At 36.0% G+C, this 14,656-nt stretch overlaps 1 protein-coding gene across 4 annotated transcripts in view; it reads right to left on the bottom strand.

The window, feature by feature from the left end:
* TMCO3 (transmembrane and coiled-coil domains 3) overlaps nt 1-14,656 on the bottom strand; it is a 36,543-nt gene that overhangs the window by 10,468 nt on the left and 11,419 nt on the right. For all 4 annotated transcript variants that reach the window (XM_068424341.1, XM_068424332.1, XM_068424346.1 and 1 more), the window contains exons 4-10: nt 14,362-14,553; nt 13,475-13,603; nt 11,542-11,634; nt 10,142-10,328; nt 8,433-8,550; nt 7,681-7,876; nt 1,267-1,417 (exon numbers count right to left, since the gene is read on the bottom strand). In XM_068424341.1, the coding sequence (XP_068280442.1) occupies nt 1,267-1,417; nt 7,681-7,876; nt 8,433-8,550; nt 10,142-10,328; nt 11,542-11,634; nt 13,475-13,603; nt 14,362-14,553 (1,066 nt within the window). The remainder of the gene's footprint in view (nt 1-1,266; nt 1,418-7,680; nt 7,877-8,432; nt 8,551-10,141; nt 10,329-11,541; nt 11,635-13,474; nt 13,604-14,361; nt 14,554-14,656) is intronic.

The raw sequence follows: 14,656 nt of genomic DNA on the forward strand, positions 1-14,656 counted from the left end.
ATAAACAACTTGTCAGCATTTAGCAATTACTCATCCAACCTTGTCACTTATATGGGCCCAAGAGTTTTACCGTAGCTCACCACTTTCCTCCCTTTATTAAAAAATAAGTTATTCAAATAAACGTATCTATTACTAAGCAATCTGACTGATCAGCACAAGTTATTATCATGGGCTGGGTGAAACAAAAATTGGGATTGGCAAGCATAACTCTTTTTTATTTTGGCAACCACCAGAAACAGCTTTAGTTTCTGTTAAGAAACAATGGGTATCAAACAGGTATATGAGGAAAGGCATTAAAATTATGCAGATGAGACTCCACTATTATCTGAATAAATATATGGAGATGGAAAGAACAATAGAAAACTTAAAAATAAAATGAGAAGAAAAAGCAAAGGTGGTCTTGGGAAAAAAAAACAAACAAACCCCAAGAATTTCTGAGTAAGCATGCGTGGAAGGAGGTTGTATTTGGGCAAAGAGTCACATTCAAACCCTCTATTTTAGACCTTGCAGCGCCCCAAAATAGGACATGCATCTCCTATACAATCCACAGGGAGAGGCAAGTGCTTTCACAGGCCTGTCCCCTCATTCACTGTTCCTAAGCACTTCAGTAATGTGTTTCAGTTTCCTTTAGAGAAAGCGTATTGGGGCATGCATGGACAGATAGAGAATGTAGCAGTTCAAAATGAAGCTACTGATTGGCATGATGAGTTATTCTCCTGGTCTTAGGCATCAATGCTGCATTTCAGTTGGCATTCAGGTAGTCTCTGAGACACATCGTGTTCAATTATTTTTTCCCCATGTTCAGAACAGACAGATCACATTTTCCTAACTAAAGAAACAAGATACTACAAAAAAAGATCTGTTTCCATTATCATATCCTGCCTCTAGAGACAAACAAGCTACAAGAACCTGAAACCTACTCTACCAATTGACTCAAGAGAGTAATACAATTTTAGTATAAATTACAAATACCTTTTTCCCTTAAAAAATTTAGTTATGTTTTAAATAGCATGAATTCAGAAATAACAATGAATAGCTGACATTAAAACAAGAATTGAGAGTACAACATGGAAATTGCTTATGAAAACGAATGCTACATTTAAAAATATTAGCAAAGGCAAACCAATATTGTGGTCAGTTAACAGTTTAGTATTTTAACAAAATAAAATCTATCTCCTCCCCCCCAATTTGTAGACACCATTGTTTTCTCCTCCTCCGCATTTGTAGGTTAACACTATTTTTAAAGTAAGTTTTCTTGGAAGTTACCTATGGATGCAAAGAAAATGATGGCAAGGAAGTCACGTATTGGTTCAATACAGGACATAATCTCCTCAGTAACCATGTGACCCTGAGAAGAGATCAGAGCTCCGGCTAAGAAGCATCCCAGCTCCATTGAAACATCCAACAGCTCTGTGATCTGTCAAAGGAATAACAGAAAATCTATTGCTGTTTTGTAGCCCTGAGTGACTCTATATACCATTTCACAGTGAAATTATAAAACTGTACATTATACTGAATGAGGGAATTACTATGTCTTTATGCAAGTTCAACAACAAATAGAATTCAGTGTATTTATTTCAGTGTTCTGCAGTATTGTATTTACACAAAAGACTCACAAAACCAGTTTCCCCTCCATGTTACGTCCTTCCCCACAAAACCAAAACCAAATTTCTTAATCTACATTGTAATGCTTTGTGTCACTCTTAAGGATAGCCATCTGATTTAATAAAAACGAGAGAGACTACAACAGCTTCAGAGTCAGGATTACATAACACTTTGAGGCTGTGAAATAAAGCAGTAAGAACAGCATATTTTCCAGCTGTCAAACAAGGGGAAAAATAAAAAAAATCAAAGCTTATAATTTGGGAGAATACTCTCAATTTAGCAGAAGTCCCAGGCATAAATTACATTTTATTGTTGTAAATTGGATTTAAATGTGCCTCTGTGCTTTACTGAATAGGGATGCATTTAAGCATGGGAAGTAAACTGCTGAAATGAAGCACAATATCCATTTGAAACAATTCAGACTTCTTCATTCTTTTTTATTATTTGATTAAAGTACTAGAGGGAAGAGAAGAAACACAAGTAAAGAGACTGAACTAAAAACAAAGCAACTGCTTAAGGCAATGCTTGGAACATTAAAAAAAGCAAGCAGCACTTTTAGTCAGTATAAGGTATGTTTTAAAATAATTACTTTAAAACCATGCTGCTGCAGACAGTCATCTTACTGAGAAAGGGCAATGCCATTAATATTAATAGAACATTTAAAACTGAAGACTTATTTCCATACTAATTTAGATTAAGCAACAATACACCATAGTACATTTATGGACAACATTCATCATATCTTGAACAGTGTTACACTGTAAGGTGGGAAGCTAAAACTCAAGTGACTTGAAATTAACGTGGGAGAGCAAAAGACACGATAAACAAGTCTCCAAGCTATGCATAAAATGCCACCTAAAAATAAACCCCAGGCTTTTGTATATTGAAGTGTTAATGTCTGAATGCTCATCACATAACTCCATTTGTGCTAACAGTCCATAATTTATTGCAAGACATTTAAGAAAACGAATTGGTTCTGTCAACTAATGCAAATAGTTGCTGATCAGGCAAACCCAACAAAATAACAATATAATGTTACTCTCATTTTAAAACAAGGAATTTCAGTGATTTTCACCACAATTTGAAATTGTAAGAGGGAAGAAGGAAATATATATAAAAGGCTTTCAAATCACCAGAAGATGAATAAGATAAAGGAAACAGTTATGAATAGGAAACATTTAAGTTCTTCTCAATCACACATTAGTTGTTTTAAAAGTCACTACCTCGAGTATGATTAAGATCCAATATAGCCTCTTCAAATAAAGTTGGAATTATTTTTACTATTCAGCTATAATCCTCCCCTCCTTAACTGTAATCAGCTATAACAGAGCCCCAGATCAAAACTTTTATAGCTAATATTTTAAGTGTTCCCATGTACGTGGTTAGGTTACCATGTAAGAGGGGATTTAGCATCTCTTGTATCAGAATTGCATGATACTGTGCTGTTACGAGAATCACTATTAAAGCAAGGAGCAATTTAAGTGTGAAAGAAACATGGCTTATTCTGAAAGCATCAGACATAACTGGAGCAAACTGTATGTCCGTCTGGGTTTGCTCCTACAGCATAAAAACTGAATTCCATTCCTTCACTCTATGGCAAGCTAAGTTTAAGTTCAAGGGCCTGGTAGATAAAAAGGCAAATTTTGCTATTTCTTGTCTACTTTCAGGTACTACACAACTTCAGGTCTAAAAAAAAAAATCTACAGGTCACCCTATACACAGAAAAGTGTGAAGTGGATGAGATGGCAAGAAAAGAATCAAAAATTACATTATTTTCTTAACTCCATCCCCCCTCCTCCAGTCTGTTTTTTAAATTTATATCTAGATTTATACAGAGACTTGTTTTACTATTCCCATCCTGGTCTCTGGTTGTCCAGTAATATTACCAATAAGTGGACACATTTCCTCAACTAAATCTGTAGCATCAGGGTTTATTATATATAACGTGTGGGTGCACACACACCCACACACGCTGGAGAGGGTTTGTTTTACTGGCAGAAAAGCATTCTCAGCAAAATTTCTTATATAAGCAAAACTTAGAAAGTATTTTGCATTTTGTATTCCCTCTCTGCTTGCATCATTTTTAATGTTTTGCCTTTACCAAACAGGGCTGTAACAATTACTAATCCCTGGGCTCTGCACTGTCCTTTTCTCAACTCCTACAGTACAGAAAGCTTTTTCAGTCAAAATGAAATTAAAAGTTTTGTCAATTTACATGTTTTCCCCAGTACAATTTAGTTTTCAGTTGCTTTCAAAGGTCTCATTTTACTCTAATTCAGAAAGGATTGCTTTGCTTTCACTAGAACATTGGATTTTTATGTTCAAATGTTCTACTATAGCAATAAAGAAAGAAATAAATATTACTGCTATAACATGTTCCAGCTGAATTTCAGCCATTTGTTCAGCAGTTGTTTTGCCTATATTCTCTAATAATGTGTATCTTATTGCTACTCTTTAATCATCACAGAAGCTTAATGAATATGGTAAGCCAGTAAAATTAAAGAAACCCCTGATGGGAATAAATGTAATAGAATTTCAGGCTTTAATAACTTAAATCTGCCCAAGAGTAAAGAGGTGAATCCTAAGCTTGCATTTTAAGGAAGTAAAACCTTAATAGAAATGGAAACAATTTTTAGTGAGCCTTGTAAAAACTCTCTCCCAACTGTATTTTATTAAATAATTAACTAGAATATCTGGGATTGCAGTTCTTCCTTAATCTTCTCCTTTTAATTGATAGAAAAGAGTTCATAAGCAGGTTATGAGCCACTGAGAAGTACTCCAGGCAAACAAGGAATGACATTCCTAATACACTGCAGGAAAAAGTATGTACATTTTCACATATAAAGTACTGCAATAACATAGCTATATTTTCTTTTAATCTTTTTGGTATATAAAGCAAGCTGGCAATTTCCCTCTGCTGCCATCATCCCAGGTCAACCATAATGCAGTCAAACTGGAAGCCACTCCCCTCCCCTGGCTCCCATCTGTATGCACAGTCCTATAAAAATGTAAATGTAACTTCTATCCTTGTCAGGTCAGGGTTTATTTTTTTCCAATTCCTTAATAACCTTTAGCAACTTAGTTTTAAAACATAACAAAACTGACAACTGTTGTCCTACAGATATCTAATACAGCAATTCATTATCAGGATAGTGTTTAAAACAATTTTCCTTGTAATGTTTCTGTACATACAGAACATGAAAAAGCAACACTACACCAGTGAACACTCTGGCTGACCTATAACGTGTTCTTCAGCTCATTGTGGTATATATCTCGACCTAAAAGTAACAATTTGGCCATCAATACTAAATGGTCATATTTAAAACCATAAGCTAGATTTGCTCTTTATGTTGAGATTCAGGAGAACAGTTTTCCAATTTAAAAAAACAAAGCAGCATCTGCATAACTCACAGCTTGAAAAGGAGTTGCTGGAAGTGTAATAAAGATCTGCTGAACCTTTGTTACTGATGACGAGGTACATGATTGAAAGATGCACAACTGTGTCTCAAAGTCAGCTAGACTTTTATAGGATTGGCACTTGATACAATCCCCCCCACCCCAATCTGCCTAGCTAGTTGAGGGGAAAAAGGGAGAGGGAATTTCAGTTACTTCTGAGAGTATCTTAAGAGGTATCTTAAGCTCCAAATCTTGGTAAAATACCTCCCATACAAGTTTTGTTGCATATCTTTTACTCTAAGTTAGTTTATCAAGAAGAGATGTATTTAAGATCTTGTTTCAGATTTAATGAGTTGCAACGTTATCCAGGTGAGCCAAGCAGTTCAGAAATGCTCAAAGTCACTTCCATACAGAAGGTTCCTCAACTGACAGGATAATCCCTTACATCAAAACTGCTTACTCATTTCTGTGCTATCCTCCCTCTTGTTTTCCCATATAGAATTTGCCCTTATTGGTAGAGAAACTGCAATTCTTGTTTAATTAGTCATCTGAGATTTTCAAACACAGGAAACAAGTAAAATAAATTAAGTTTATATATAATGTGCATTACATGTGCTATTGTTACAGATGAACCCCAATACAGGATAAACTTAGGGGGACCCCAGAAACCCAGTCAACACAGAAGCACGTAACAGGTAACTGTATGCATGTAACTGTATGCATGAAGCAGGAATACAGTATCATTCCTATCCCCTTTGTCATGTATTGGAAAGGATGTAGCCTGCAGAATAACTCACATGGTAGACAGTTCAAATATTTTGTTTAAAAACATCTCTCAAGTTTTCTAAATGGAGCTGCAGAGTCATCTTTGGTTAAGGCCACTAAAATATGCACTCTCTTGTTCCTCCCTCTACAAATTCAAAAGCTTTTTTAGAATTACACCAATATGGAAAATTCTGTGTTTGCAGATATACGAACTCCATCAATATTTAGGCTTGGTTTTCAAAGGAGAAAGACCGTTGCAGGAACCATGGCAGTTTGTTTTCCTACCTGGCACCCAAAAACCTTAATTTATCTTTTCCGAATACGTGCAACATTTTTTCAAATTAGATTGCCATCCCCCATCCTATGTTTTTATTCCTGACATAGTAGGGTATCTATACCAATTAAGGTTTGTTTTCCAAAAGATTTGTTTGTTGGACTGTTCAATTGGAGAACCAAATATTTTTTGTTTTGTTTTTTCATTACTGTTTTTTTTAAAGTCTTTGTGCTCAAACCACAACTTGTAGTATCACTATAATGAATGTATTGGTGTCATTGAGTAACAAGCATCTCAACTGTTTTACTGAGGTTACATGCAGTATCCTTTGTACTGTTCCCTTTGATACATTATTTATCAACTTTAAAAGGAAAATTGCTTTCACTTAAAGCACACAAAATATTTGCTCTTTCACAAACGCTTCCCATGCTGAAGCAGCATTCTGTTTTGCAGTATGAATCCAACACACACAAACATATTCTCCCTCAGGTTTGTATACACACATATATCATGTAAAGTCATGCAGACAAACTCCTTGTACATTTGATACGCAATTTGGGCACAATACACCCAATTCAATCAGAACAGTCTATGTAGGCCATATTTTTAATTTAATGAAAGCAAGACTGCTTCTAGATACCATAATATTTTATGCAACTTTTGTCATTTGGTGGTGGTTGTTTTTTATTGAAGTTGTTCAACAAATTTTAGGTCTGCTTGTTAGAAAGTAAAGAAGAGAAACTAGTTTTGTTCCTTCTCTTATTAGATGACACATTTGGAATATGGAATAGCTGTTTAGAGGTATGGTGTTTTTAACCTATACAGTAGAAATCAACAAATTGTAAAGCTCTGCTCTCACTACTTTCTAGACTTCTTCCTGAAGGAGGTCAGCTTTCTCTGTTGGACCTGTAATAATTAAGCAAATACTCCTAGAAAAAAAGGTGCATGCACAGGAACTTTTAGGGATAATTTTTCTCAGAAATTCTCAGAGGACATAATCTGCACGTCCAGGATAATGGAGTTTGAAACCCACAACCTTAGCAACTGTCACATCCTGTTCTCCAGCAGAATAGTTTTTCAGAGGGCTGAAACATGAGATAGAAACAAATAGAAGGAAGATTCAGAGGAAAATGAACCCAACCCAAAAAGAATATCAAAATCTATGAACCTTTAGGCATTTCTCTACTTTCTCAACTTCATCCCAAACTGTTTATCTCCCACAGAAAAAGAAAATTATTTTATAATAAAAACCATGTTGAGAATTGGCTATTGAAAAGAAACTTGTGAGCAAGTGTCACAATCAGCCATTATCAGTATCTCAAAACCCATCTTAAATTATTTTCAAACACATGAAGTAGCCCAAAATTAGAACTGGAATCATGATTCTTTAACTGGCTGTATTAAAAGTTACCAGCAGAAGTTCAGCTGATTGACATTCAAATTTTATCTCTTCTTACTCATCTATGCTGCAATGCATGAATCACCTGTGCATTTGGGGTTTGTTTTAAAACTTTTTAAAACCAAATAATTAATTACAGAGATACACGGATATGCAATAACAGTAAGCGCGATGGCTTTTGTGATACTCATGCAGTGAACTACCACATGTATCAAAACATTTTATTAATTTAAAAGATTACCGTTAACATAAGGAAGATGAATGCAGTTATTCCTAGAATGAGGATTTCTTTATTCCCTTTGCTTTCTGCATGCAACTTGCGATAATACGGTCCTATGAGGTAAGTCTTTATAACAAGACATATAAGAAAAACAGCAGCCAGAGAAAAGAGAATTTGGCCAATCAGTATCAGTATTCGCAGTATTTCCTTGAAAATGCTGGAAGAGAAGAACAAACAAATTCTTTCAAGTGCTCTCATGCCTCCCAACCAGTTCCCCTAAGTGAAAAGATCTAATTCCACAGGTGTTCAAAACTGAGTAGCTCCAGTAAGATACTTAGATACATTAGTAAACAAGCTGAATACTAAATCAGCTGAGTGCCCAGCAATCTCTTTTACAGCCTAGAATTTACTTCCATGATGATTCAAAAAGATTTTTGTTGATTGATCTTCAAGGTAAGCCATCAGGCTCTATAATGCTATCGCATAGTCTTTGAAAAAAAAAGATGTCTTGAAGGAATAAAGTAACTGACGAAATTCACTTATTTTTTTACAATAACAAACTTTTCACTACAAATTTTAAGTACTAAGGCAGCTAGAGCAGAAAGAATATCCTCATACAACATGACAAGTACAAATACTAAAGGGAGTTCACAGAACAGAGTGCATATTTTTCATGGAACTGACATTAACTGTAGTGCTCTCACATTCATATGGTGATCTACATACTAACTGGAAGGGGGTCAGGGGGAGATACATACAATAATTTTTTTTACCTGGAATATGTGCTCGCTCCTGCTTGAATAAGTGTAGGCATGACAGCTATAAATAAACCAAGCTGCACATCCTGCATCACCAGCATGCCAAGCAGTACACTACTGTAGTCAATATCCCCTGTATACCAACAAAGCAGTATGGAAACATTCATCAGAATCTGTGAGTGCTTGCAGTGCTCAGAAATCTAGAAGTATCTTAATCAAATGGAGGCTAAGTATAGTTCTCAATGGGGTGAGGTCATTCAAAGCATTGTGGTTTTGTGGGGTTTTTTTCCACCAGTAAGTAAATTAAAATACATATAAATAAAGATATATTAAAAATATAAATAAAATATTCATATGAAGCTTGTTACCCAATAAAAATATAGACTTTGCTTAGCAGTTAAGCACCCGTTACGCAGTTACTGGATCTCTTTTACTGAAAACATACAGTCTTTAGAATAACTGAGACATGTAAGAGACAGCATGTGTGAAGTATACACTTGAATTTAGGCATTAGAATATGAATATTCTAGGGGGTGGGTAGAACTTTAATGTAGTATGTATGAGGGAGGTTTAAGTGGAAGAAAGCAGGGTGGCAAAACATTTGAAAGGAAACATTTAGAAGTCTTTGAGAAGCTAGCAATATGGCACTTGAAGGTACTTATTTGAAGAGCTGTTAGCTATGAAAGACTACCTGAGCTGGTCTTAGTTTGCTGAAGAAGGATGTGAATTATTTAAGTTAGCTTTTCTGCCCTGATGACAGACTGGTAGTAATGGTCTAACCTGGTAACCTCATAAAAAGCACAAAGAATCCAGACCCTCAGTGAAGTAAATTCTTAACACGGAGAGTTCTTAACATTGGGCTACTCTGTCTTTCTCCAAAGAGGACTGGCTATGTAAATAGCAGGCACACCTCATAACAGAATCACACAGAATCAACCAGGTTGGAAGAGACCTCTGGGATCATCGAGTCCAACCGTTGCCCTGACACCACCCTGTCAACTAGACCATGGCACTAAGTGCCATGTCCAGTCTTTTCTTAAACACATCCAGGGATGGTGACTCCACCACCTCCCTGGGCAGCCCCTTCCAATGTCTAATGATCCTTTCTGAGAAGAAATGCTTCCTAATGTCCAACCTGAACCTCCCCTGGCAAAGCTTGAGGCTGTGTCCTCTTGTCCTATTGCTAGTTGCCTGGGAACACGAACAAGGGTGTGCAGCAGGCCAGCGGATGCAGCGGCATGGGGATACGTGTAAGATTTCTTTTGCGTAGAAACAGTCATTGGTTTGCATCTGCTTATCTCAAACATTCTCTAGCTCACACTAATAATGGCTTTGAAACAGGAAATCGCATTCAGTTTTTAAGGGGTGGTTTCACTTTCCTCAAGTATAAAAAGATATTGCAGGAAGATGGGACTACTGCATTCAGTTAGCAAGTTCCTAACACGCTTATAAAAAGAAATCTGCAAGTTTGAGCTCCCTCACAGAAAGTTATTCTTGAACCCTGGTGCTACATATGTTTAAAGAAAAAAAAAACCAAAACATAACAACAATATACACAACACCGGCCAGTGCTAAAGGAGGGTGATTGCTTGTAAACCAGACTTAACAGTGTTTTTTTGTTTGGTTTGTTTTTTTAACTAGTTTCTCTTGTACTATTACAAAGTCAACTTCTTTCAAATTTTATTGTAGGTACTACAGTAGTCCATTCTTAAAATCATATTTACCTTCTTTATCTCCTCGAACACTACCTGCAAGAAATCTTGACACCAGTGGCGTGCTTGATAAAGATAAACAAGTGGAAATGAAGACACTTTGTGTTGGTCTAATTTGGAGCAAGTGTCCCCATAGTAAACCAAAGGCAATCATCAGAACCGTCATGTAGCAAGGTCCTTGCAAAGATATTTTCCATACCTTGGGAAGAAAACAAGTTCTTATGATAAAGTCTGATGACACTTTTCTCACCAATAAGTTACAATGATTTTCAGTGCAAATAAGCAGTTAAAGATGCATAATTTGGGGCTGCAGTACTGGGCCACAGAAATAACAGGCTGTCATCCTATACATCCTAAAACTGTGAAGTTATTATGCCTAATAGATAATAATCTATGACAGAAGGCTCATTACCAGAAATTAGGTAAATTTCCCAGAGCTCACAGACAAATTAAGGGCCAAAGATCCAGTATGGGTTGAAATATATTAAAATCATCAAATGGAAGACCAGTTATTTGATGTGATTTCAGGGTGGGAAAAAAAATGTGAGTGGCAAAGACCATCATCAATACCAGCAGCCCGCTCCACACTAGTGCGCACACAATTCTGAAGTAGCAATTTACATACTACAGTTTAGGAACCCTTGAATTACTGATTTATATCTTTGACCTTAGATGGACTAGAAATAGCAGATTAAGCTGAATGTTCATGCATTTTAAATGCATTTCAATTAAAGGTTTTACAGTCTCATGAACTTACAATCACCAGTTTAGGAACAAATCACACAACGCAGTTCTTTACGTACATAAAGTCTTTACATAATTTGCAGCACTATTTTCCACTATTAAAATTCTAGCTGCTTTATGAGATAACTTTTTTTTTTTAAATTAAGACCAAAAGAAACTTGTACCTTTTTGCTGAATCCTGATGGCCACACCATGAAATATTCCAGATTGTACTAACATACTTGCAGAATCAGTTTATTAGCCAGTATGGCATATATCATCAATTCAGTACGCAGTACTTAAGAAACATTTTTTTTTTTTTACAATAGGACTGGCAAACATTACTGGACACTCCATAACAGCAACTGTATGTTACTGCACATTACTGCATGTTAAAATAAAGCAGAGATAGATTGCAATAAATTGTGTGGGATTTTTCTAGTAATCAAACTGTTTTACTAAAACGAAAAGGAATAGCAAAGGGGGTTTTTTTGAGGCACTGAATAAATAATGCATTCTGTTCTTTCCAAAGAGTTAAAGAGAAGAAGCAAATGTCTTATCTGTGTTTTCAAAAATGTACAAAGTCACACCAGCATATTATAGGGAGAATGTAAAAATCTGAAACAGAACTGATAACTTGGAACATTAGCAATTAAATCCTGTAATGCAGAGGTATTATACAAAAATACCTTTCTTAATCTTTCAGGAGAAAATTCCAGACCAACTAGAAAGAGAGTGAAGAATACACCGAACTCTCCTAACGTCTCCACCTGTACAATAGACTTTACAAAAAAATAGGTAAAAATCAGTGCACAGCAGTCTACTTATAACAAATTGTAAGTCTACTTAAAAAACAAATTGTTTCTCATTACATTTCCATAGGTAGTTCACTTGCTAGTCATATGACATCAGCATCTTTAGGGTTCAAACATTTTTCCCATCACCTGGCTGCTACGAGATAATTTGGTTAGATAGCGCTGGTCACCCAAAATGCACGTGTGCATTGATCTAGGTAAGCATGCTTGCTTGTTGAAAATAAATAGGTTACGTTTTATGCATATGCTATTAAGCCCCCAAGGCTTGCATTCCAGAACTTACTTCTGGGTAGTTATTTTATTGGCCTATTAGTATAATCATTCTGCTAGACTGTAGTTGCTGTCCTGATCTACATCCTAGAGACTCCATGCATCCATCTCTCAGACCAGTACAGCTACCAGCCTCTCCACTTCAGAGAAGGGTGCAACAGCAAGAAAAGTGGTTGTCTTCCTTGTGACAACAGAAAAACCTAACATTTCTTTTCTGTGTATTTACAGTCCAGAGCAGAAGAGGACAGGGTCTATCAGCAATCATAGAGAAGTGGAGATGGAAACTATCTTCCCTGCCAGATTATAATCCACCTGCCTCCTCAGTTCCTCCAACATTCAAACTTTTTTTTATGAAATACAAAAGAGACAAAAGGAGAGAGCACACACAAGAGACCCAATCAACACGAACATTATCCAGATGAATAACGTTTAATCATAGCTGCACAAGAAACAGGCAGCTTACTAAAAAACTGTCCTAAAGAAACCTCCCTCACCTCTGTTCTGACCACATCATCTTCCTCAGTCTAAGTCTCTAAAAGTTCATTGTTGAATCTCCTTCTAATGCCAAGCTTACAAACTTGCTTCTCAGTCTAAGTGGTCAAGCTTTACAGACTTTCTCAACCCAGAAGTTATATATAACACAAAGGTTATTATTTAATCTCAATTTTAGAATATGAAATTTTGAAAGTGTAGTATTTGTAGCCTTCTCTTCCAATACAAGATTGAGAAAATCCTGCAACTTCTACTCACCCCTACTTACTTTTGAACCCAAGAGTCATTTTCAACAAAATTCCACATAAGAGCAGAGGTTGCAAAGACAGTAAGTTCCAAGCAGTTATGTGGGTATCAACGTAATAGACACATGTAACTTAACTGGACATTACCATGCAACCTTAACATGTGTTCTGTTTTGCCTGCTGGCTAAACAGTCTCTTAATGCACACCAGACCACTAATAATCAAAACATGTGCAATGTCTAGCCAACCACAGCCCACGGCTTCTCATTGAGCTAGTAATCAGGGTACACGTGATGGAGCTAAAAAGGTTCAAGAGACTTCAGGAATGTGGGCAGGGGACTGGAAAAGAACTAGAGTGACTAGAATGGATGAAAGAGCTACAGAGATGCAAAATAATTCTCTAGGACGCCAAGCTATGCTACACTTCCTCCACGGCCAACACTGACTTTTTGCAAGTTTCTGAATATTTGATATCATTTAAATAATTTGGCTCTCAAATGGGATGTTTACAATTAAAGGTAAAAAGAAAAGAAAAAAAAATCACAAACAAAAAACACCCCACAACACACAACCTTCAGCTCTCAACAATTGCTTATGTCATGATTGTATAGGAGAAAAAAATTGAAAACAAAGTGATTCAAAGACATAAAATTTTAAGGCCTCATTTTGTAAAGGTCCATGTTTGGGGATTTTTTTTTTTTTTTTTAACACGTTTGAGATTGGTACTACTATATTCTTTTAAAACTACTTTTAAAGATTTCAACAAATGAAATTAGTCAAGAAGCAACTTGCACACTTACCTTGATACTATTTAGTCCTGATGGTCCTAAGAGTACTCCACAGATGATATACCCAAACATGGTTGGCAATCCTATTGTTGTGCACAGCCAGCCACACGGCAAAGACAACATTCCTATTGTCACAATATCCTAAATATATAAGATTTACAAACGCGTTAATATAAAGGACACACAAATTTGTGATGAAGCTATTATCTTTCAAAAGACAAATAGCACTGTAAAATTAAATGCAGAATACTGCCTGTGAAAAGAAAACACAACTTCAGTAAACAAACTGACCTTAAGTAATTGGCAGCTTTAGGGACTTTCGATCAATTTATTAAATATTTTAAATACATTATAGGAAGTAGACAGTGTCCTGGGGAATTGTGGGGGAATGACACTTTGCATTAAAACAAAATGGTGAAAAAAGATCTTTTTTTTTTTTTTTTTTTTTTAATAATCCTGATCCAGTTATTCTTCATGAAGCAAAAACACAATAAAAAATATGTCTATGTATTTTCCAGCATCCCTTTTTTCATCACAAGACATGAACAGATAAATTCTCTCTAGTGACAAATGCAAGTGGCTTACCAGGCACGGCAGTAACTTGCTTTAACGCTGTGCAGTCTGAGAGAAGGCATGCTGCCCCAAAGGTGCAACAAGTTAAATCAGATAAAACCAGAGAGGATTCATGCAGCATCACAATCGGTCTTGTGAAGACTGTACTAGAAGTAGGGAACACACTGTCCAGATCACCAGTAGACGGGGGAATCATGGATGCTAGGGTAACTTTAGAGGGACAAATGCTGAAACTATATTCAATACAATCAAGCAGTACTGGCATGCAAACTAGTGGGAGTAAATCTTACCAAAACAAATTACAAGAATGTCTCTAAAATCATTACCTTTATGAAATGATGATCAGCACGAGGAATGGTTGAATCTCTGGGCTTGGTAAGGATATACTGATTGTTCTGGGAATCAATAAGCATACTAAGACCTAAGTCGTCCTCTACTTCTCTTTTTGAAGTATTTCTTTTGGAGTCGGCTTCATCTTCTTCCAACCTTAAAACTGCTTCGAAGTTTACACCTCTTACCTGTAAAATAAAGAAAGCAAATAACAACAAGAAAAAAAAAAAAGGTTCGGGGTGTCAATGAAGCATAGAGTAAAAAGGGAAAGACTATTAGCTGTGCTTGAAG

This window comes from Nyctibius grandis, chromosome 2 (genome assembly GCF_013368605.1).
Source record: "Nyctibius grandis isolate bNycGra1 chromosome 2, bNycGra1.pri, whole genome shotgun sequence".
NCBI lineage: Eukaryota > Metazoa > Chordata > Aves > Nyctibiiformes > Nyctibiidae > Nyctibius > Nyctibius grandis.